Raw genomic sequence first — 24,005 nt, 5'->3', positions numbered from 1 at the left:
CAGGCAGTTCAATCCAGAGCAGCAATGGATTTGGCTTCTTTGGTGGTGAGTGAACTTTGATCTTGCATAATCCTCGCCTCCGGTCCAGGCACAGAATGTAAAATTTCCTACCCACCATGACGTAAAGTTTTAATTTCTATTATGGACATGGAGGCAAGGATTATCACATCCGGCTTCACGTGAGTTTTCCCTCCTTGAGGGCCGTGTAAGATCTAAATATCGCTCTTGGAGTGTTTGAGTTGAATTGTTCTGTGTACATTTCTGCTACGCTTTGTTTGCATGATCTAGTCTTTTCAGGCCCAGATCAATGACTCAAAATATTTTTCGTCTCAGAGTCCAAACAGGACTAATAAAGAGGCATGGGGTGATCTGTACTGATTGCATGAAGAGAAAAGGACCTGTCGGAGGATGCTGTGACCATTATTGAGTGCTAGCACATGATTGGCAGAGGTTTAGGGCTCTGGGATTTGTAGTTGTCTCTCTCACAACTTCTTGTTGGTTATTGTGAGAATGTTGTTTATTTATGAAACTTCTGGATGCTGCAGGAGTTGGAACAGAATATGTTCATGCATAATCCTTACCACTGTGTGCTTAATAGAATTAAAACTTTCCATCATGATGACTAGGAAATTTTACATTTTAGGGCCTTCTTCTGGTGACGCAAACCCACGTATAACAATAGAAACAATTAGTTTGCAATTTGTTTTGCCATACATTAAAATGCTGTGCACTCCTTCCTCCTTCATGTGTAGGGTACTGCACCTTGTTTTTCTTCAGTTGTTTCAGTACGGAGCGTTTTCCTTATGACATATGCTTTTATAAAGGCATAAAAAGCTGGCAAGTCATATTTTTGCAGCTAAGTCACAAAGGTGAGACAAAGGACACTATCAGCATCCCCCTGCTCCATGTCACTCGAGCAGTGGCAGAAGGTAATCAGGTGAATAATTACAATTATTTGTACAATAAGAACAAGAATTGATTATCTCCAACATCAGAAGTAACAGATTTTTGGAAATAATATAGACAAATAAAAATGTTAACGAGAGAACCAAAGTTCAGTGCAGAGAAATAAGCCAAGTGAGGCCTTTAATAGGCAACAGATTTCACTCTGTAGTTCTACCACAGGCCTTCCACCAAACTGAACCTTACTGTAACCTGCAATGACAAAGTTGGCATCTTCATTAGCAGGAAAGCTATCTATTTCTGTATTCATAGAATGCAGCCATCAAAGTCTGAGAACCGATAGAAGCGAAACCACACATTGTGCTGCCAGACAGGTACAGAGACTTTTTAGCTGTTCCACTGCAGAATCTCAAGAGCATCCCTGGCGGTTAAAGTCGGGGGCTAAAGATTACACTGTGGTTTATAAACCTTGGTACCACAAGCAAACGAAAACCAAGCCTACCGCTCGGGAACAAGCAGGAAAAATGCAAAAAGCACACACTAGGAAACTGGTTAAACAATTACATTCTCTGTATCACTGTTCAAGTTAATCGCTGAGAACCCTTCTAATACCTCTAAAACATGATGATCGATGTGGACTGAGACTGAAAAAAATATTTAATTGTTGGCAGCAGTAGAGATCATGAAGCATTCTGATTAAGGTGGGGGAAAGGCAAGTTACCATTCTTCATACTTAAACATCATGAATACTTTCAAATAATTCATGGACATCAAGCATCTGCAACGGTGAGGTAGGTTTGTGATATCCTGGTCCTAGGTGGAGATGCTAAGTGCTAATGAATGGTAAATAAGATTCTTTGAGGAAGGAGAAAACGTTCTCCTATCCCCAGATCTCTATCATGGCATTTTCATTAATACTGACCCTTTTGTAAGGACGAGTTATTCAGAGCTTATGCATATTAATACAGAACCCAAGATGGAGAAGTAAAGGTAACTTCTACTTTAAGTTCTACATTATTCTTCGTCATTAATTTTATGAGAATATCTCAAAACTATCCCACACATGGGCCGAGACATTCAGAGTTTGTGTGTTTTAATACATGTACCCTGACTGAGAAAGGGGATTTCGTTTTAGGGATGATCCATCATAGTTTGACAAGATTGGAGGTAAACATGGTTAGAAATCGCACACCAGTGCAACACAGAGTCAAAAATGTGTTCTGCCTAAGAAGCAAAAGGGCTCATCTCAGGGACACCAAGATAAGGATTAGGCAAGGACATGAATATTTAATTGTGCTGCTCTAGATGAATCTAGGATTAAAACTTGTCTTCAGAACTTACCAGTTGGCTGGCGGCGTTGGTGGTAAATATGCAGAGCTCCACCTTTGTCCACTCTGATCACTACCTGGTAGTCAGTGCTGTTGAAGCGATTCACTCGCATCACGCTGGTCTTGGGCTGTCCATTGGCATTGTCAGAGTTGGTGGCATACAGGTAGTTCTCAAAGACAGTCAAGCTATACAAGTGTTCAATCTGTGGAGAGGACACAAAGCAACTAGCCTTGGTCAATAATAATGCGGGAAATGAACTAACCACATCAACTCATATTTGTGTACAAACTAAAATCTACAAAGAAAACAAATATCCAGACAAGCCACACATAGGCTCCTCTACCAACAACCACCAATGCTCACACACACATGCCTATGCAGACTAAAAACAGTACAGAAAATAAAAAGGGAGATAGTTAAATTGGAGAACTTAATAAAAACAGTTTACAAAAAACACTGATGAAAACTCAATTTTCTCTCCAATGCCTTCATATCTCTTCAGTGCGATGTGTGAATCACTTCACGGCTGAGTTCCACAGGCATCAAAATAAGATCACAAAATAACACAAATGCAAAATCCAAATTATATAACTGGATGCACAGAACCTACCATTAGCCCTTGGATAATGGTGTGCCTGTTCTTGCCTTCGTAGTCCACCACTTCGATGTAGTCAAGATAAGCATCAGCCCAGTAGACCAGGCGGCTCACCAAATCAAGGGTGATTCCATGAGGAAATACTATCTTGCTGTCCACCAGCTTGGTCCTATTTTGACCGTCCATGTCACACCTCTCCACTTTGGGTATCTGTCCATAGTCCGTGAAAAAAACTTTTCTGTACATAAAGAAAATAATTCAGCATTACAAGGTAGTAGGTCCTGAAATAAATCTAAATGAATTCTTAAAGCTTTACTTATGTGTATGTTAAAGAAAAGCTGTTTTTAAAGAAAAAATATTTATCTCTTCCAGAACTACCATCCATGATGCATCTCACAATTTTCCAGAAGCAGTAAATATGTTGAACACAAGCAGTATCACATATTACAGAAGCAATAGCCACCTTCCCTATTTGGAACATTATCATCCTTTTACAATACAACAGGTATATCAGACAACCCCCTCGTCAACATCTTAACATCCCAACAAGTGTATTAAACATAACCAGTCTCAATATCTTATAGGAGCAACAGGTCTAAAAATCACAACCCTTCTCACGGTCTTTATAAATAGCTGTCATTTTGTATGACAAAGATGTTGCACTTGTTCTTAGCTGAAATAACTTCCTCTCACCAATACCAACTCCAACATCTTATAAATTCATCAGGCGGGATGCCAATATTAGGTGTCTGACCGGTCAGAAATTCTAGGACAGCGGAGGCGAAAAGTCATGAAAGGAAGACTCTCCAAATGTCAGAGATAATAAGTTGGGTGTTCAACATATGATCAGAAGGGACAGATCCAGGTGAGAGATTCACTATAATATTTGGCCGAGTAATTGTTTTTTTCAGTTGGCTATCCTAAAAATTCGGCAAGGATAGGGCTTATCCTGGATCTATATTGTAGAGCCCTGATATATACCAACTAAACATCTTTGCAATAACTGGTAGCAGCATATTTACAAATCAAGGTCACTCAGGCAATCCAGGTCTTGTGATGCTACCCCTGATACATACTAACAAAACCTTTCCACAATATCCTACAAATAGCATGTTTAATAATCAAGGTCATTCGGTATAGTTTGCAACAATATATATATATATATATATATATACATACATACATAGATATATATATATATATATATCTCTCAAATAACTGTTCTCAATATCTCACAGCAGTATGTTTACCAGAGCAAAGTCACTTTTGATATTTACAACAGAATGATTTTAAACTAAAACTCTTATTGATGACCTAGAACAGCAGCTGAATCAACTAGAACCCTTTACAGTCGCTCTTATCAGCATACCTTTTAATTAGACCTCTCCTGAAGGTCTTGGGCAGCGTGTCCACCTGCCAATGTCATGGCGACACGTAGGAAATAACAATCCGGATCTCAACACAATGTATGATTCAAAAACAATTTCGGTGGAACGGTTATTGTAAAATGTTAATTACTAGTGACCCAAAACAGAGAATGCATCTGGTGCCAATATTAAATGTAATCAACACCAAGTCCACCCTCAGACGCGAACATGAATCTGGACGTCTAACGATGGTTTGAAGAGTGGCCAGAGAATGGCATCAGCTGTGGCCTTGGAGCGGAGGCACTGCCTTTGTTTTAATAAAGAAAAGGGTAAGCACACCAATGCAGCAGAAACACCATAAAATAGGGACTGCTGAGGTCTAGGCAATGATTCCAACAGACCATGTCCAGGTTACAGGAGGTCCCCAGTTGCGAATCCATCTGGGTCCGAGGAGCAAGATGATGTCTACAAGGGAAAAGAGTCAGACCCTTCTCCTTGTGGCACGAAATGCCGTACTCATAAGTGAGGCACAGAACTAAGACCGGTGGCATCTAAGTCCAGCTATCACCTGATCCCACTTCCAGGTCTCAAAGTAAAAAACAAACAAACAAAAAAAAAAGCAGGATATTTCCTAAGCCCACGGAGAGCCTTAATTCTGAAGCAGTGAGGTGTGGAAGTCTGCATCAATTCCTCATCTTGCAGCCGTCACAGAGCAGGCTGCTGAAATTGAGGTCCGGGCCTGCGACCGATGGAGAGGTCATTCCATCAGCTCTTGGAAATGAATGGTAAAGTGAAAAAGGTTTAGGAGTCAAGGGAGATGGGGTCGGAGCTGCTTTCCACAGCACAACCCCTCCACACTCAATCAGTGCATTTATGCATCATTGGAGGCGCCATAAGGCATGGCATCTCACGCAGGAGCTGCCTCTCAGCTCTCCCCTTCATACCCTTCATAGGGGCAGTTTCAGATTAAGGGGCACGGAAAGGTGCATAGCGCCATGTTAGTATATTCCATCCATCTTTGCAATACGAACACAAGGGCTGGTAGAAAGCTAGTGTTACCGCCAGTGTGTGTTTTTCAATGGGCTTGAGCTCCACCCCCACTACATTACATTAACCATGAGATCGGTCCTTTGATCACTTCATGCCTTTGGTCTTTTGATAACTGCCTCTGCATTTCTGGGTTCATATCTAAGCCCCTTCAAACCTTTATTACCGGAAGCTCACTATCATACAAACCTCTGGGGTCATTCACTGTCCCTTCATATCAGTCTTTGCCTGAGCACACTACAGCGCTCACCTCAGCGACTAGGAGTTCACGCCGGACCCAGGTCCCTCTCTGGGGGTCACCTCCCCTCACACAGTTCTGTGGTGATGCAGTCACTAATTCACACCCCTGTGCAAAGGGGCTCCCTGCATACCACGTCTGCTGTCATGAACTCACATTCTCCCACACTGGCTTTCTACACTATTACGCTACTATGCAAAGCAGTGGAAGTGATGTATTTCCTTTTCGCTGCTTTTAGTCACATTGAGTTAGAGAGATCCGAGGGTATGCACTAATGCTGAAGGGGGCATATCAGTGATTTTAGGTGGGATTCTCACAGAATGCACTAGGAGCACAGATAAGTTTACACTTTGCCTTAAACTCTTGAAGGATTAACATTGATAAGTAGATGACCCTGAAATGCCAGTTGTAGCCACTCGACTGACATTAGGACTTCCCTTCTTTTTTCAGAAACCCTCAGCTGCAGAGGTGCTTCAAACTGGGACATCCCTATGAACCCTGGGAGACTTGATTTTCACCACCAGTAAATCAGGCTATTCTTGATAGTGTTGTGGATCAGGAGCTCTTCTCCACTCAGAGACCTGTTGGGATGCACTAAAAGGAGTTACTCCAGCCACAGAAGTGGTCACAGGTCCACTCTCCTGCCATTATCCTGCTCCTTCCTGTCCTTATCTCTCTGGTCCTGAGCTCACTCTCCTTATCCAATATCTATTGCCATGAGCTCACTCTCCTTATCCAATATCTATTGCCATGAGCTCACTCCCACATACATTTGTGTGGCCATAACCTGACTCCTCCAGACCTTTGGCTAGGTGTTTTCATTAGTTGATTTTCCTCACTCCTCTTCTCACATATTTTTTCAAGGCCTCATCTTATTCAGACGCCAAATCCTCCACTGTACTTTCCTTTGGCCTTGACTATACTCCCTCACATATATGTGGTTTTCAGCATACTCCTGCAAACATCTGTTAGGTCATGGGTACATTCCTCTTCCATATCCCTTCAGCCATAAACGCATCCCCTACACATTTCTGCAGCCACAAGCTCAAGGTTGTGTGTGTGGTTCTGATCTCAGGCCACAATATCCTTGAGGTCAGAACCTCACTTCCTCTCACTCCTCTTTGTGGCAATGAGCTCATCTCTGAATCATTGTAGCATTTAACTTGCTCCGCTCTGACTGCATGCTCATTATCTCACTCTTCCACATCTCAATATGTTCAATCAACCTAACCACATTTCTGTTGCCATTAAAATCACTTGCATGCAAGATCTTGTACCCTGCTCCCTCATACCTTATTCCATAGGACACCATCTACCCACATCTCTGTGATACTGGTTTCCAATCATGGATCTCACATCAACAGATACTATCATCTTTGATGTTTACACTGATGATGGAAGAATAAGGCCTGTAGGAAGCTGGCTCTTTATAAAGTATATCAAAATGAGATAGAGTGTGCAAAGAGTCCAGGGGAGGTCTCTTACTAGTGACCAGGGGCTGCCTCTTAATCCCAAGGTGCTCTCTTAGGGGGGTAGTGTGGTCGAACAGCCTTAGGCTTATCAGACAGGAGTGTTAGACATTTACCACAGATACACAGTCAATAAATGATACACATGACTCAATAACAAGATTCACACCAATTTACAAAAATAACAAATATCTTTATAAATTGTTTAGGCACCACAATCAATATGATCAGATAAGTATGTTTTGCAATAGAAACTGGGGTAGGGTGGGGTGCTAGCCAATGGACTACTCACCCTTGGAGTCACTATGTTTCCTATAAGGCCACTTCCTGTGTGAAGTGGTCATAACCTGGTCCTAGAGTTCCTAATTCAGCCAACACCAAGATGGCAGATTTTTAAATGTTGTGTCCATATCAGGCAACTCACCCTAGGGGTGGGATTGACCTGAGGGATAGACACACCTCTCTGACTATTCATTTTCCCACCTGTCCTGGTGCCTAATGGGCCTTGAGGCAGAGGGGTCGGCATCTCCCTTCTGAGGGAAGCCAGATCTACATATCAAGAGCAGTGGGCTTCTTTGAAGCCCCTGCCTTAGAATGCAGATTTGCAGGTCATCCTGTTGGGAGCTGTGTTTTAACACCCCTGCCAGAGCAGGCTTTGTTCCCGTCCACTCGAGAACAAAGGCTCTCACCCTTGGGGGTCAGAAACCTGTCAGGTGGCAGGTTGTTTAAGACTAGGCAGCCAGCACACGTGTAGAGGTACGTTTTTAGGGGGCAACTCTAAGGTGTCCTCTGGGTGCACGTATTAATAAATCCATCGCCGGCATAAGTGACGGTTTATTAACACAAGATGTTTGATACAAAACATCCCCCTTTCCAGTGAAGCCAACAAGAAGCTGGGAAACTCATAATGACCAGTGTCTATCACATGAACTTAAAATGGCTTCCCTATTCACGCACTATGTCTAAGAATTGACAAAGACCTAGCAGGGGCAAATCTGCCTTACAGATATGTCCTCCGATGTAATATAATGCAACCTGCCTTAGGGCTGTAAGGCCTGCTGTAGGCGTGACTTACATATATTGCATGCAGCGTTAAGGGACATGGCCCACAGGCTGTGCGCCATGTCGTGTTTTCACCTTTAGCTGCACCAAGAAATGCAGCCTGCAATGGTAGTGTGGCTGTGCTAGGTGAGGGGTCCCGAAGGCTGGCATAATATATGCTGCAGCCCTTGGGGACTCTCTTTGGTACCAATGCCCTAGGTACCAGGGGTGCCAAGGTATGGCCAATTGCAGAACAATTACACAGTTTTTAGGGAAAGAGATCTGGCACCGGGGACCTGGTTAGCAGGAACACAGTGCACTTTCAGTCAAATCTGCATCAAATACCATGCAAAAAGTGGGGGTGACCCTGTCAAAAAGGGACACTTTCCTACACTGCCATCTTTGATGTTTACACAGATGACAGAAGCAAGCATAGCAGCCTTAACTGGTGCACACATACATCTTTAAATCAAAAGGTAGTGCATATGCCAATAGATTTCTCTTCATACAGATTTATTCCTGAAAATGGGTTTTTGAAAGATAAACACTTTAAAATCCTAGTGTAGCCCATGTGTAAGGGAGATATCATGTAGAAAATGGTTTATAGTCATTTCTATACATAATATCTATAAGGTAGCCACCCAACACATGTTTCGCCACTTTGAGACTTTGTCAAGACTATAGAAGTCCAAGTGTCTCTAGATAATCACAAATTTCTTAAGAGCATGGCTTCTGTATCAGAGTAAGGGGTACAACGAGAGGAGTTGCAAGAGTTTATTGTAGTCATAGGTATTCTGTTTATATGAGAATTGGTTGATATTAGGGTCCCAACTGATTATGCAGTATTACTATAATGGGCAAACTCTGCATTAGTGTAGGAAAAACGGATGTAACCTGTATGTTCCAGAAGTTGCTGGCATAGTGAGCTAAACAAATGCTCATGTTAGATGGGTTTGTTGTGAATGGGGGCACATACCGCTACAAGAATAGAGTTTTGCCTGCTAACTGTAAAAAATAATAAAAAATGCATAAAAGGTATCAACCAGCTAAGGCCCCTGTAACAAAAGATTTAAGCATAGGATTGATCACCCAAGACCTTTCTTAATATATTTGTTACACCCATCTTCCCTTGGAGGAGAGAGGGCCTCCGAGGAACTACGGAGATCTGCACTTCAACAGTTTTCTGGAACTAGGAGGGCAGCACCTATTTGGAACTGCTGCACTCTCAGGCATACAAATGTTGAAAGCACAGAGGCTTAGGTTTTGTGGCTTTCAGTGACTGGAAGCACTCAACCTTTAAGAGGAAGTCATACAATTCCCATCCTAAAATTGCGGAAATCGTTTCGCTTTTTAGGAAGTCTAAATAGCTCCATGTAAAAATAATTTCGATTGTGGAACAAATGGAAGCCAAGAGGTGAATAACGCATCACTCATCCTCCTTTAAGTTTATGTTTTTTGATTACGAGATCAGATAGCAAAGTGGCACGCAAAGCAGCCAGTAGGCTTTGAAGGATCCTCAATAATAATGCAGGGATCATAGGGAGAGACTCAGGGACAAATGTAAAGCAAAAATGTAGCCCTATGAACATTTAAGTATAATTTTCATGGTCAAACGTTTAAACCTTTATAGGTTTCACACACTTGAATTAAGACTTCCTCGTTCCTGCTTTCAGAGGTTTCTGGCTTTTTCTTGGCCTAATCCTGTTTTTTTTTAAAAAAGGGTTCCAACGAAACATTGACAGTGCTTCTAATTTTAAGGAGAGCCTCATGGGATGTATTTTAACTACTTACAAAAAACAAAGGTAAAACTTGCCAACGTGTAAGACAACCTAAAAGAAAATGCTATACAGATGAGATTGTTCTGAAAGTTGATTGGCTACAAAATCATGATAGGTCTGTTTTTTGGGACGGGACAATGAGAAAACGTCAGCTCAATCCAAGTTTGAATGGTATCTTGCTGCCATCCCAATCATCAGCATTCGCACATGCAGATAAACCATACCATCACAAACAGCGATGAAATTGCAAAAAGCAATGACATATTTCAGAAGCCATTTAGTGCACAATTCAATGCTAGTGGAATCCTGATAACTGCATGTTTATGTGCTATAAATTGTGCTAAATCTGGATGCTAACTGTCTTAACACTGCACAGTAGTGGAAAATAATGGTAACAATGCATGCTTTGCAAGAGAATCTATATTGGCCTTCAGTTTTACAAGAATCAACACTTTGAAAACGTGATTGAGCACAAGATTCATCAAAACAAGAACACTAACACTCCAAGAAATAAAACAAAATAAGTGTATTACAAGACTACTGCTGACATTGTAAACCATGGAGGAGACCAATATTTGTAAAACAAAGTATATATAGAAAAGTACGTAGATAAATAACCTCCACGGTCTTCATCAGCTACATAGACGTTTATGTGCGGGCACAGACTTCCAGTACAGCAGCCACATTACTACAAATTACCAGGTCAGGATCCTGATGATTCCACCACTTGGACTCTAAAAACCCACCCGATGTGATTCACTATGGACTTTACAAGAGAAATTCATTTGCAAGCTGGTAAATCAAATAAGACTGTAGAGGATGGGTGCAGAGGCCACTGACATTGTGACCCTACACTGAGGCAACTTGCAGAGTTAGAGGGGTATATATGATGAGTATTTGATGAAAACTCAGTTTGAGCTGTTATCTCCGACACAAAGTTTTTTTTCTTTTGCTAACCCTGGAACAGGTGCTACTCGTGGCTAGATCAGTGCAATAAGATATTGCATTTTTTTTTTTTAACGCCTTAGAGCATCTGATAAATAAAATTCATGTGTTTATGTAGTTTTGCACCACTGCACCCAAACAAGGCAGTCCCAGTAATTCTGTGTCTAAATGATGGATACTGGAATGGAGGTCCGAATGCGAGTCTCTGATGTAAACTCTGGAACTCATACAACTGACTCATAGCATCGAGAACGTTTAAAGCAGTCATATTTGAGAAAACATAAGCTTTCATCCCACTGTTCAACGTCATGTTACCAAAAGTGGGCAATGAGGTCAAATACAGGTATATCTAAGATTTGAATGAACTCGAGCTGCCCTTTATATACTACTTTAGCCCCTATCTTCCACCAATGACTAAAATGTTGACAGTCCGATTGTTTAATTCAAATGGAACAAAGTTGGAACCTTTGGAATGAACTTGGGATTAGTTCTTAATATCACTATCATCCTTGAATTGCAAGAAAGGTTCAATAACTGTAAACACTTGAATTTTACTTATTCGTCTTGCTGATATGAGGTCCAAAGGAAGGGCTGTTTTCTTATGTCTGCTTTCAGAAAAGCTTCAAACGGGCCCTTCATGATCTGTGATAGGACTATTTAATTGCTAGAATACCAAAGGAGGTTTCACAGTAGGAAAAGCTCTGACATGTTCCACTTGCAAAGAGACGTTGTGGGTAAGTAAGAATCCCCATATATTTTCTGGGCTTGAGAAGATTATATCTTTAATTTTGTTTGCCCTTGCATGGCGAGATAGAACATGGTTGCGGTATTGTCCTTTCTCACCAAGACCGACTGAGGCCTTTAACATATGCAACAAATAATTGATTACCTTTGCGGATTCGCTTGGTCTCTTCCCAGTAGTTTACTAGAGCCCTTCTTATGTCCAGTGTATGCAGTTTTTTCACTATGTGGGCTTCTGAAGAAAACTCGTAACTGGTATGGTTTGATTCATGTGGAATCTGGTGACAACCTTTAGTAGGAACGGCGGGTTTGTTCTGAGAACTATCTTGTCCTTGTGGATTTGCATGTATGGTTCTTCTATTGTTAAGGCTTAGATTTCACTTACTCTTTGTAGGAATGTGATTGCAATTACGAAGGCTGTTTTTAGTGTGAGAAATTTTAAATTAGCCTTGTGCATGGGCTCGAATGGTTTTGTCATGAGCTGTGTTAGTACTGTATTCAAGCTCCACATCAGGGCTGGTGCCTTTGTCGATGGGGCAATTATTTTACATCCTTCCAGGAACCTTTTTACTATGGGCACTGTGAAGAAACTTTTGCATGATGCCTCTCTGATGTAGGCCACGATTGCTGACAGGTGTACCTTGAGTGAAGAGCAGTTGCTTCCGTTGCCCAATAAGTGTGTGAGATAGGTTATTACCATCTCCTGTCTAGTTATGGTTTGTTGTGTATTGTTTCCTAGGCACCACAGGAGATATTGTTTCCATTTTGCTGCCTAGCATTTTCTTCTTGGTTTTTTTGTTGCTTCTTTTAATATCGCCATGGTTCTGTGTGGTAGGTTTAAGTGTCTGAGTTCTATGTATTCAGGTGCCATGCTGTTAGATTTGGAGTTGTTGGTTCTGGGTGGAATACTTTCCTCCTCTGTATTGTAAGTAGGTCTCGTTCTGGTTTGATTTTTATAAACTGTTTCCTGGATAGTTGGGAGTAGGTCAGAGTACCATGCTTGTCTGGCCCATTGTGGGGATATGAGGATGAGATTTGTTCCCGACCTCCTGGCCTTCTCCAGTACCTTTGGAACTAGGGGAAAATCGGTGAAATGGCATAGGCAAACGTCCCTGACCAGTTTAGTGACAGGGCATTTCCTTCTGATTGGTGGTGTGAAATCCTGGAGGAGAAACGTTGGCACTTTCTGTTCTCTGCTGATGCGAAAAGGTCAATTGTTGGTGTGCCCCAAGTTTTGAGGAATGTTTCTAGGCTCCTTTGCTTTGTCTCCCATCAGTGTATGTTGCTGTTCCTCCTGCTTAGTTTTCCACTTCTATATTGTCCTTTCTTGGTAGGTTTGTAGTTTGTAGGCTGATCCCTTGGGGTATCGCCCATTTCTATGTTTCTTGGGCCAATCTGCTTAGGGTGAATGATTTTGTGCCCCCTTGTTTGTTTAGATAGAACATTGTTGTTGTGTTGTCTGTCTGTATTAGTACGGATTTCCCGCTATTTGCGATTGGAATGCCTTCAGGACTAGAAACACAGTCTTCAGCTCCAGAAAATGGATGTGTTTGACTGCATCTTCTTTGTTCCATAGGTCCTGTATCTTTAGGCTGTCTGTGTGTGCTCCTCACCGCCGGATGCATCCGTGGTGATGGTCACTGAGGGAGTTGTTGTGTTGAAGAGGCTTCCTTTGTTTATTTGCTTGGATGCCTACCATTGTATCTCGGTTGTATTGTCTCTGTTACAACTACTAAATGCTCCCAAGTCCATGTGGTTTGTGACCAACTGTTGGTTAGCAATTCTTGGAATGGTCTCATGTGTAGTCTCGCATGTGGTATGAGGGGAATGCAGGACGCGATCATGCCCATTAGCTTCATGACTCTCCTCACTTTCAGATACTACCCCCTGCGGTAAAGGCGACATTGCTCTCTGATTGCCTGTATTCTATTTTGTGCCGGGTAAGCCTGTGCCTCCCTGTCATTGAGTCTGGTCCCTAGGAAGATCTTTTCCTGTTGAGGTAGTGGTGATGATTTGTTTGTGGTTTATGCGGAAACCCAGCTTCTGCAGGGTTGTGATGACTGTTTTGTATCCTTCAAACACTTCTCCTTTGAGTGTGCTCTTATGAACCAGTCGTCCAAGTAGGGGTACACAAGGACTATTTTCCTTCTTAAAAATGATGCGACTGCAGCTAGGCAGTTTGTGAAAACCATTGGTGCCAATTTTATTCCAACTGGTAAGACCTTGAATTGATATTGCACTCCTTCTAGTGAGAATCTGAGATATTTTGTGCATGCTTGATGTATTGGTATGTGTATATAGGCACCCTGAAGGTCTATGGTTGCCCTGTAATCTCCCTTTTGCAGGAGTGGTATGACCTCTTGAAGTGTTTTCATCCAGAAATGCTGTGTGCGGATGAATTTGTTTATGAACCTGAGATCTAGTATTGGTCTTAGTGAAATGTCCTGTTTTGGCACCAAGGGGTAAGGTGAGTAATTGTCTTTAACTCGTTTATTAGAACTTTTTTCTATTGCTTGCTTCAGCAAGAATTCTTTTACTTCCTTTTTCAGTAGAATGAGCTCTGTTGATTGATAACCCTTTTTCCTTGGTGGGTGTATTGGTGGTGTCTTTGTTAGTTCTATAAGTAGTCATGATGTACCACATCTAGTATCCAATTGTCTGAGTATTTGTTTCCACTGTTGTGGGTACTGCGCGATTCTTCCCTCTACTTGTGTTGTGTGGGGGCTTGTGGGCACTTGGGCGTCATCTGGTTGTTCCCCGTCCTATGGGGGTTTGGCCCCTTGCTCTTCCTCTACCCCGAAAGGACTGTCTGGCGGGTAGTTGCCATTGTTGGTATCCGGTCTGTTGGTTACTGTGTGACGTATTACCCTGGATTGTCTGTTGTTGCTGCTGCTGCTGCCCGGAGGTAAAGGTTCCCCTTCCTGTGGGCCTTCTGATGTTGCTTCCTCTTCTGAAGCTTCCTCTGAACTGTAGTGCCCCTCACTGCCTTGGCTGTTTCATTGTCCTTCTTGATCTGATGCAAGGACTTCTCCACATCTTCTCGAACAAGCTCTCTCAATTGAAGGGTTTGTGAATGATTGAGGCTTGTACCTCTGGTTTAAAGCTGGATATCCTGAGCCATGCGTGCCTTCTCAGAGTCATTCCTGTGCACATCTGCCTGCTTGCGGTGTCTGTGGCATCTAGGGTAGATTTCAAACATGCATTTGAGATGCTCTTTCCTTCTTGTGTCACAGCTTCCACCCTCTTTTTATCTGTCTCTGGGAGCTTCTTCATGAGCTCCTCAATTTTGTACCTCAGTTGATGACTGAATCTGTTGAGGAGTGCATTGGAGTTGGCTATGTGCCACTGAGTTGCAGCCTCTTTCGATCTTTCTCCCTACCATGTCCAGTCTTTTGCTCTCTCTTTCTCTCTCAGGAGGGGGGCCTGTGTGCATTGTTCCTCCTTCATGCAGTAGACACTATGATGGAGTCCGCCACTGCAATACCTTGTAAGTTAAAAACACAAGTAGCACCGACAGGCTCATCAAGGCTGCATATATTATGTATGAACTGTCTTAGCACAAAAAAACGCACACACTTGTTCAGAGCTTTCCTGGTTTCATGTCGGCGCAGTGAAAATCCAGTGCGTGTGTACTTTTTGTATATTTTTAATCAGTGTTTGAGCTTTCCAGAGTTTTCTCTCTCACTTTTTAGTATTCCTGTGTGCTGTACGAATGTGGGTAAATCAGACAGTTGCATAGATATAAATGTTTCTGCTTAGACTTAGTTTTTTTTTTTTTTTTTTAGCTAATTTATTCATGGCTTTGTATATCCCATCGTTTGTTTATAACTTATGTTCTAATTTGCACCTAAAGCACTAGCACATAAGTGTTCCAGTCGAAGGGACCTACATTAAGTACATATGTAAAGTATGTAAAACGCAAATTATTACCATTGTTAGGTGTAGAGAAGGACCGCGGCCTATGAGAGGCATAATTTTAAGCGGGCCATGCCGCCTCCTCTTCCTTCGACAGTAGTTATAAATTACGTAGCACTCAGTCGATCTGCATATGTGGTTTATGAAAGTCGTTTTTTCAAGGCTAATAGTTATGACCGTATATTTAATCGAAATCAAACTACAAGGGGTTACATCTCCAGAAGTTAGATTTGTGGGTACAGACTCAGTTGTTATCTGTGATTGATAAACAGTGATTTCTCAAGACTTTTTTGTGAGTAACTAGGTGAAATGTCCATTATTTACAAGGTCTTGGCAAAACATTACATATATGCCAATGATGACTGACAAGTAGGATATGAGGCAGCACTTATCAAAGAAAATCTATGTGCAGAAGAACCAAAGTGCTGTTAAACATGAGTCGCATTTCGATCAACTCAGTCTTGCTCACAACCATCAATATCTTAGTTTTTTCTTTTTCAAGATATTTTATGATTTACCGTAGTTCATTCCGAGCCCAACCATCTTCGGACTTTTGGTTCAATTCGTTGTGTTCACAATGGCTTCACACAATATCAGCTTCACTCCACAGCAGTTGCATTTACTATCTAATGACCAGCTTGTTATACAAATTTCATGTTGTGTGGGTTCACATAATTATAATCTTTTCACCAGATTTAATACCCATAAATTCACTCCACTATATGGCTTCAGTCAGCGTTTTTGTATATATAATATGAGTCACCTACATACTCACTCTCCAGTAAGCGCCTTTGATGCAAGGTTCTCCAAGGATGTCTTTCAGGGATTACACCCTGTGGTGCAGTGAGGCGTCATCTGTAGACTGACAGTCTTTGTGCTTCTTCTTAGGATCATGATGACCAGTGGCTTCACAAAGAGGCTGGAGATTATGGGTGACGGGTTTGTGCTCTACCCGAGTGGAAGGTCCGGAGACCCCATGTTAGGGAAGAGCCATGAGGAAGACTTCCCGTCCCATGCTGATCTCCTGGCGAGGACCTTGGAAGTACTGGAAGTTTTCTTGATTTCTACCTTAGAGAACATGGCAATCGCGCTTGCCCACTGAGGGTCTTCCTGTTTACATGAATTGAGAACCTAAAGATTGGCTATATGGTGGAAGGGTATGTATAGTGCACCCCTCTTTTAAAGAGAGTGGCTATTGCCTGCTCTACCGAGGCTGCGGTAGACTGACAGTGGTGGCAGCATGAACTTGTACTCAGGGGTACCTGTACCCTTTAGGAGGTGCTGCCTACATGCTCCCTCTTGGTAACATCTGTACAGCCTGCCTTACCTGGGTTATTTTTGCCTCTGTGGGATGAGTGATGATGGTGAGCCATTGTGATTAACTTGAGACGAGCAGGTATGTTTTCTGCACGACTTTCAGGTTCCCTTTTGCCCCTCCCTATTCTTAGTAGAGGCTTGCGGCGCTGGGGTAGGCACAAGCCTACCTTAGCTGTATTTAGCTAAGCCCCCCTTGCCCCCCCCCCCCACACATGGTGGGACGACCTTTCCCTTTCTGCTGGGCGATGGTCAAGGCCTCCCATTCTGGAATTAATTAAAATTCCTCTCTGGGCCATAGGATGGACAGGTAACAAAAGACTGGGAGATGCCCCCCCCCCTCACATGGACTGATCACGACAGATCATGCAATAAACATGCAGATAATATGCCCCAAGATTGGAGGGTCACCTAGGATGCAAAAGTAGCAGACTCTTTGATTTGACTAGCCTGTCACTCATGGAATGATACAAGTCTGGCCTCATCGGCCAGTTGGTTGTTCAAGGCTTTTCTCTTTACTGACAAGGCACCCACAAGGGTTCGCTGAGGAAGCCGAGTCCAGGAGTGGAGTGCAAAGTTTGGATTCTCCTTTCAGACCTGGGGATAGGGTTTAACTTGAGATGCATCTGTGCCGGTTTACATGTGAATGGAATTTACCAGTCTGACAGAAATGGCTGGGCTGCAGCTGGTCCAACGGGCATCAGAGCAGAGAATAAACAGTCTGAGGGTTGTGAAGGCTGTTCTTTCCTCCTTCCAAGCATAAGGAGACCTCAGACAACTGCTCAAGATAATGAAACATGCTGCACATCAACATCGAGGTAGACGGGGACAGCTTCATGTTGTCACCGAAGGCGAGACTGCTTGTCCTGGACCCCTTCCTATGATATGGGAGACTGTGAGTGCCTCCAGTTATCGGTAGTTGGGGGATGAGTGACCTGTTGAACTTAGCATTTGAACCCTTGGCCCCTGCCCCAGGACTTGCATAGCCTCTAGCTTTGTCCTTGCTTGTCCTGCACTGGTAGCAAGTGGCAACATCCATGTGGGTGCCCTACTAGAAGAAATTCTAGACTGTGACAGGGGGCTGTGTGGTACAAGCCTTTTCCTCTTTTGCGTTATCTGAAAGCATCAGAGTGGCCTGGCACCGTAGCCAGCAACTACCGTCCTACAGCTAGCTCAGTGGCTACAGGACTAGTGGGACTAATAACTGTGTCCAGAGGCCAGGCATGCCTAACCAGACTACTGACATCATCAGGGTGGTGCTCTTGCCAAGGGAGGGTGGGCACTTATGTTGCTTTCAGTGGTGGGACAGTGGGTGGACCAGGAACATTTGACTTCATATCAACTTCTGACACCCTAACAATGTATTACAAGTGTTGGCCCCATCGGTCTACCTTTGAAGAGTAACCATGTGCAATGTGGTCCTTTTAGTGCAAAGTTAAATGCGTTTTATAGTGCTTAGTATCTAGGCACTATGTTAATGTTTGGGGTCAGAATTCTGGACCAGAAAGTTGTAAACATTTTTGGTTTTCACTGTGGATCTTAGCTTTAGGTGTAGCATATTTTTCGTTTGAGTGTATTAAAGTACCTTTATTTTAGAAAGTAAAGCACTGACTAGATATTGATCTCATTAGTGGGTATTAGGGTGTAAACTGTATTCTGAATGTCTAACCCATCTCACTTCCTTGAGAAAGCCTTGGACTGCTCTGTCTCGCTACCCTAAGAGAGTCAAGTACTGTAAAGGAGTTTTTGGTAATCCAGTTTGGGGGCCCCGTAGTACTGTGGACAAAGGACACCAGCAGTCAACACCTCCGACTGATGCAACTTGAGAACCAGTAAACCCTAGCTGCTCTGGTGGCCCAGGAACCTGGTCGTCACACTGAGGATTTAATTCTTGTAAATTGTAAACTTGCAGAAAGGAGGGGAACTGTTCCAGGAGGAATCTGCCAATTCTCATGTACATCAAGAATTTTCAGTGCATCACCCACAGCCTGCAAGGTTGCGGTCTTCGTGCTACACGTCAGGAGAACACCTGGACATCAATGGTGTTTAGAAATAGAACACGTTTTAGTAATTGGGTGCAGGCCACCTTCTCGATTCCCTTTGCTCAAAAGGGAAGAATAGAAGACTTGAATTTTGGATGTTGTCTGGCTTGATTTTGCGTTCTTCGGTAGTTAAGTGAAATCCACCTTTCAGTGTTGAGGGAGGGGGGTGTTTCCATACATCATCCCAGCATTTACTATTTTTAGTATCATTTGACTTGTTGGGATGGCACAGTCATCTAACAGCAACTTTAAGTCAGTTCTGTTGTGAGGATCAAAGGATCAACTTAATGGAGTCACAGGTATCTACACAACGTGTTGGTATGTATCTGGGCTTTTAATCACGCCCACCACTACCACTTGTTCGTGGGCTTGCCCTTCAAAATTCCTTTGATGACATTGGTAAATGGTTTATGTTTGTCCCTCCTTGGGGAGGTTTTGTTCCCACCTTGGCCATCACCCCGGTTACATGGCTAATTGCACTTTGTTGATAAGTTTGACTGCCAGCAAACTTCTTTTTCCATTTGTCTGTCTCTTCGCACTGATGCTTATGGCGGCCGTGGCGCTGTGAATCGGCTCGTTTATGAGAAACTCTTACTTTTAGCTTTCAGTTTATGTGGCAAGAAAAGGCCGGTTAGGAGTTTACAACGCTAATAGCTCTAACTCGAGCAAATGCGAGACCCATTGTTTTTTTTAAACAAGCAATTAGAATATCAATCACCACATCACTGCCCCTTAAGGCAGGGAGCACTGGCTTGCAAAATTAATTGCAGGAAAGCTGTGGCATATGAAATGTATTACATAATTTATATAAAATATTCAACTATAAATGTCTCTATCTTTATAAATATGTATAACTATTACAAGGTCGAACTGAAGACAAAAGGAGGATAAGTAGGCACCATATGGTTTACCTGTGGAGAGTATTAATGCCAGGGACATACCCAGAACAAGAGTCCACACTAAACTTTGACGGGCTAGATAACGTGATGCAGCCTATGAAATGATTTGTCAGGGTGAACCATAAAGTCACTAAATTAACTTGAGCTCAACCCTGGTAGATATGGCCTAGACCAGACAGGCTTAACCCAATCACTGTCAGGCCTTTTCCCCTCCTGTGCCAAGCCATTTTTTTGGTTATCTGGGGTAGTTTGCGCTTAAGTCCTCATAACTTTTTGTCACAGGTCCCAAACGTCTTTTAAGACAAGTTCCTTAGGGTGCTGTATTGATGATTTGCATTAGCCCATGGGTCGGAGTGACTCTTGGACACTCCCTAACCAATAAGGAAAAAAAAATCCTGGAGACAAACCTCGACATTTTTGTCACCATATCCTATTGGCCTAACCAGTCTGGTTAGTGTGGGCCTTGGAGACAAAGACTTTCCCTTCTTTGGGTCTCTCCTTACACTAAACTATGAATGGTCAGGCCTCCTCTCGATCCCTTTCAAGTTAATGCAGTTTCTGAGGCCAACCCAACTATCCACCTGAAGAAATAGGTATCAAATACCCCACACATAATCCATCCTGTTACCAGGCATAAGCCATTACTCTTCTCTGGGAGCGGTTTTCACACTCCATTAGGTTAAAGCATTGGCTGGGCAGCTGCCAACAGGCTAATGCAAATAAGCTTTTAGGAACTTCAGGTAGGAAAAAAGGTAACTTTGTAAAAATTACTTTTCCCAAATATTTATTAATTCTAACTGCAACAATTAATAGGACGATCATTTGATTTGCTTCCTTACAAAAGTTACAGATTAAAGTTTGTTTTCTGTACTTCGATACAACTTTATTTTGCATGTTACACTTTTAAATATCAGCCACTCAACCTTGTCTGTGACAAGGTGTACTAAGGGTTTATTTGTTATTATTTTAAAGCAGGGTTCCCGCCCTTCAAAAAGGTTTATTTAGGCAGGTTTGGCGGCAGGTTTTTAGACTGCTGCAGTCAGATGACACATGGCAAGCATTTAACTTCCAGGCCTTGGGTATATTTCCTACACCAGATACTAGGGACTTGCAGGAGAGTTAAATATGTCAATCAAGAGAAAGCCAATTAAACCATGTTTATTGAGGATGCCTATCCACAATGCTCTTATTTAGCTGGGGTAAAAGGCAGAGTTCAGAAACCAGTAAAAACAGGGTCCAGCCAAAGGCGCAAAATCTGAGGTGTCCATGTAGCGCATTTGCTACTGAGGCAATTAGGCTTTCTTGGATGATGCTAATCGGGGGAACTCCCTTAATTTAATTTTCGTCAACTGAGGAGATACTATGGATTTCAGTAAGACACTCATGGGACTCTTTAAGGGGAAGATTAATTGAAACAGCAAGACACTTTGGATTTTAGAGTGGCAATCATGGATACAGTCACACTGGAATTTAGGGAGCCATGCGTAGTTCTGCTGAGAGTACCACTTCAAGGAAGCAGAAGCCCAACCACAGTGAAGTCCAAACACACATTTTATTGATTATCACAGATTAATCTGAATTTGCCAACATGGATTCTAGCGTTGTGGCAACTTATTTTTGGGGAAACATATTGCAAACGCTACGCAGCCTTTGTGAAAAAAAATATTTGCAGAGACAAGCCCAAAAGCAATGCATTTCAAGTGCCCTGTATTTTCAGGATTTTACCCAACTGTGAAAACTTGTTATTGAAAAAGGTCTTGACATTGCAAAATCAAAAGAGGGCTTTATAGGCAGTTCAATGCTTTACAGCAGCAGAGGTCTGTGCGTCCACATCCAAAAAGTGCACCTTGGTACTCACCCACCCAGGAGTGCATGCGGACTGACGGTGATGCACATGAAAGTTTGACGTATTATTGTCAAGATAGACACCTTTTTCATTCCACTAACTATTTTAACTCAAATAAGCAATTTCTGCAACTAACACTCCAGCACAGATATTGTGGAACGGATTGGATGTTTGTGTCAGATATTAAACAACTCAAACAAATACAGAAAATACCATAAACTGGCACATTTATGTGCAGGAGTCACGGCTATTGCTCTACCATTATAAAACAAAAGAAAACAGATATTGGGGTTTAAGGCCCAGTGGGACAACAGGGACCCGAGGAGGTGTCTGACTCTAGAAAGATGTAGATAATATGAGTTAAGGGCCCTAAGAACACACAGATGTCTAGGAGATTTATGGTTCAAATGGCAAGATATGGTGTTGCATGGCCTAGAGTAAACATCAAAGCTGTGGTGGAAGTTGCTGACTACACGAGATACACAACATGGATGTGAAGAGCTGAGTGTAACCACCGGAGCACAGCGTTGAGTGGGGGGTGGTTGGTTCCTAACTAGATGTGAAGGGCCAAATGCAACGCAGCAGCCAGGGGAGGCAGCTGATTCTGAAACTGAACAGACAAGCATGCGCGTTGCAAGGGGTGGGGGTTATGCTTGCTGGCTTCACAACTAGATGCGAGAGGCGCAGTGCAACCGTAGTGGCCCAGATAAGCAACAGATTCTGTGAAAGGTCCATTGTAGCCATAGAATCCTAGCAAGGAAGACGATTCTACGACAGAACAGAGGGGTCAGAGAAAGACAACTCAAGGAAAGAGAGCCCAGTGATGCAGAGGACCCAGGTAACCACAGAGACCTCAGAACGTGCTTGTCCCCAAGGGAGGCCTCACAGTGGGACAAAGGGCCCAGAATAACCACAGGTACTCGGGTGGTGGCTAATACTCAGAATCAAGCCGGTGTTCCTGCTGTGTATTCTCAAGCTACATTTGCCACCTGCTTATCAGTAGCCTGGTAGTTCATGTGAGCAGCAATCCCTCCCCCATAGGTGCCAGGTGTCTTCTCTATATGGGTCTGTAAATTCAGGTCGGGTCCTTTAAATCATAACTTCTGCTCTTTTCGCATTTATTCCATACCCTTAGCAACCTTCTTATTAACCTGTCATCATCTTATTTCCCTAACTACCACTTCATTGCATTTATCTCCCCCTCATATCTGCTCCCTAGGTGCACACATTCTTGTGTGTTGCACTCCACTGCCACCAGTTACACTCATTAAACCATAACTCACTGCTGTGTATCTGGTGATCCCTCAGTTACATCACCTTTGCTTCTAGGTGGACAGCAAAAACCCAGCATGGTGGTGTCTGTGCTGTCCATGGATTGTGCCATTTCTCGCTGTGGGAGGACGAAACAGATCCTCTGGAGTGACATCTGTTTATTCTGTGCTTACTGACATCCATGCTTCTGGGAAAACCCCACAGATACACTACTATGGTTTATGAGATCCTTGGGCAGTGCTTCTCTACATCTGAATGGACTCATCCTTAGTTATATCAGCTTACCCAGTCACAAGATGGTACATGTGGTAATGTAATCATGCTAGGCATATACCAATGTGACTCTATTCATTCCCCATCTATCTGCTGCACACCATGCTTACAAGCAGCTACAAATTCATTGCAACAAGCTCACTACAGCAAGTTCGGAGAACATTTCCAAACCCCTTGCACAGCACCAACATTATTCACAGATAAGCCACCGTACTAACCATCTATAGTAAGTGGAGTAGCAAATTGCTCCATCACCTTAAGAGCACTTTGGGTCTAGTTAAGGGGATGGAAGGCCCTTCAAAAGTGTCAGTAATGTAAAGCGCACTTGCAAGGTCTTTAACAATGTGGTTCCCGACGATTCTGAGGTATTAAATGCTGGGATCTGGTTGAAAAGGCACATTTTTAATGTCATTTTGCCAGTACTCTAACCGTAATCAAATTAAGCTTGAGTCTGACATTTGTAGAGATTTCTGCACGTTTGTATGAGTGTTCAGTTATGAATGATATCAAAGGTAATGTGACTCTCCATGATATGTTTTTTTCCCCAGAGTTATGAACCAATGAAAATGCTTCCATCATGTGTTGTTCTATATCATAACGTTCCAAATTGACACACATTAAGAGGTAGGATAGCCGGCTTGCAAGCAAATAAGGAAAGTATTTCTGGAAATAGCATCACATTTCTAGCTGGGAACACACAAATGCAAACTCGTGTTTTAGATCAGAAAGTACAACTAAAGTAAAACACTCATGACAAAGAGACAAACGAATATTCTTGAAGCAGTGTGAAGGCGAGCCACAGATGAAAACGTGTATATTCACACCATCTCAGCATCTGATATTAGCTGAGCTGTAACTACACCTGTACGAAAGGCAAGCTCGCTGCCATTAACTCACCAGTGCTCGCTTTACCTCTGTGTGGAAACCTTAACATTAACAGCGATAAAAGAAATACTACACAACAGCTACATTTCCTACATCAAACCGGTTA

The 24,005-nt window shown here is 42.7% G+C and overlaps 1 protein-coding gene across 2 annotated transcripts in view; it reads right to left on the bottom strand.

Moving 5' to 3' along the window:
* LRP1 (LDL receptor related protein 1) overlaps window positions 1-24,005 on the bottom strand; it is a 1,410,884-nt gene that overhangs the window by 1,153,461 nt on the left and 233,418 nt on the right. For both annotated transcript variants that reach the window (XM_069230782.1, XM_069230783.1), the window contains exons 8-9: window positions 2,843-3,065; window positions 2,245-2,434 (exon numbers count right to left, since the gene is read on the bottom strand). In XM_069230782.1, coding sequence (XP_069086883.1) covers window positions 2,245-2,434; window positions 2,843-3,065 — 413 coding nt within the window. The remainder of the gene's footprint in view (window positions 1-2,244; window positions 2,435-2,842; window positions 3,066-24,005) is intronic.

This window comes from Pleurodeles waltl, chromosome 4_2 (assembly GCF_031143425.1).
Source record: "Pleurodeles waltl isolate 20211129_DDA chromosome 4_2, aPleWal1.hap1.20221129, whole genome shotgun sequence".
In the NCBI taxonomy this organism is placed as follows: Eukaryota; Metazoa; Chordata; class Amphibia; order Caudata; family Salamandridae; genus Pleurodeles; species Pleurodeles waltl.
This window is presented reverse-complemented; position numbering and strand designations above follow the sequence as displayed.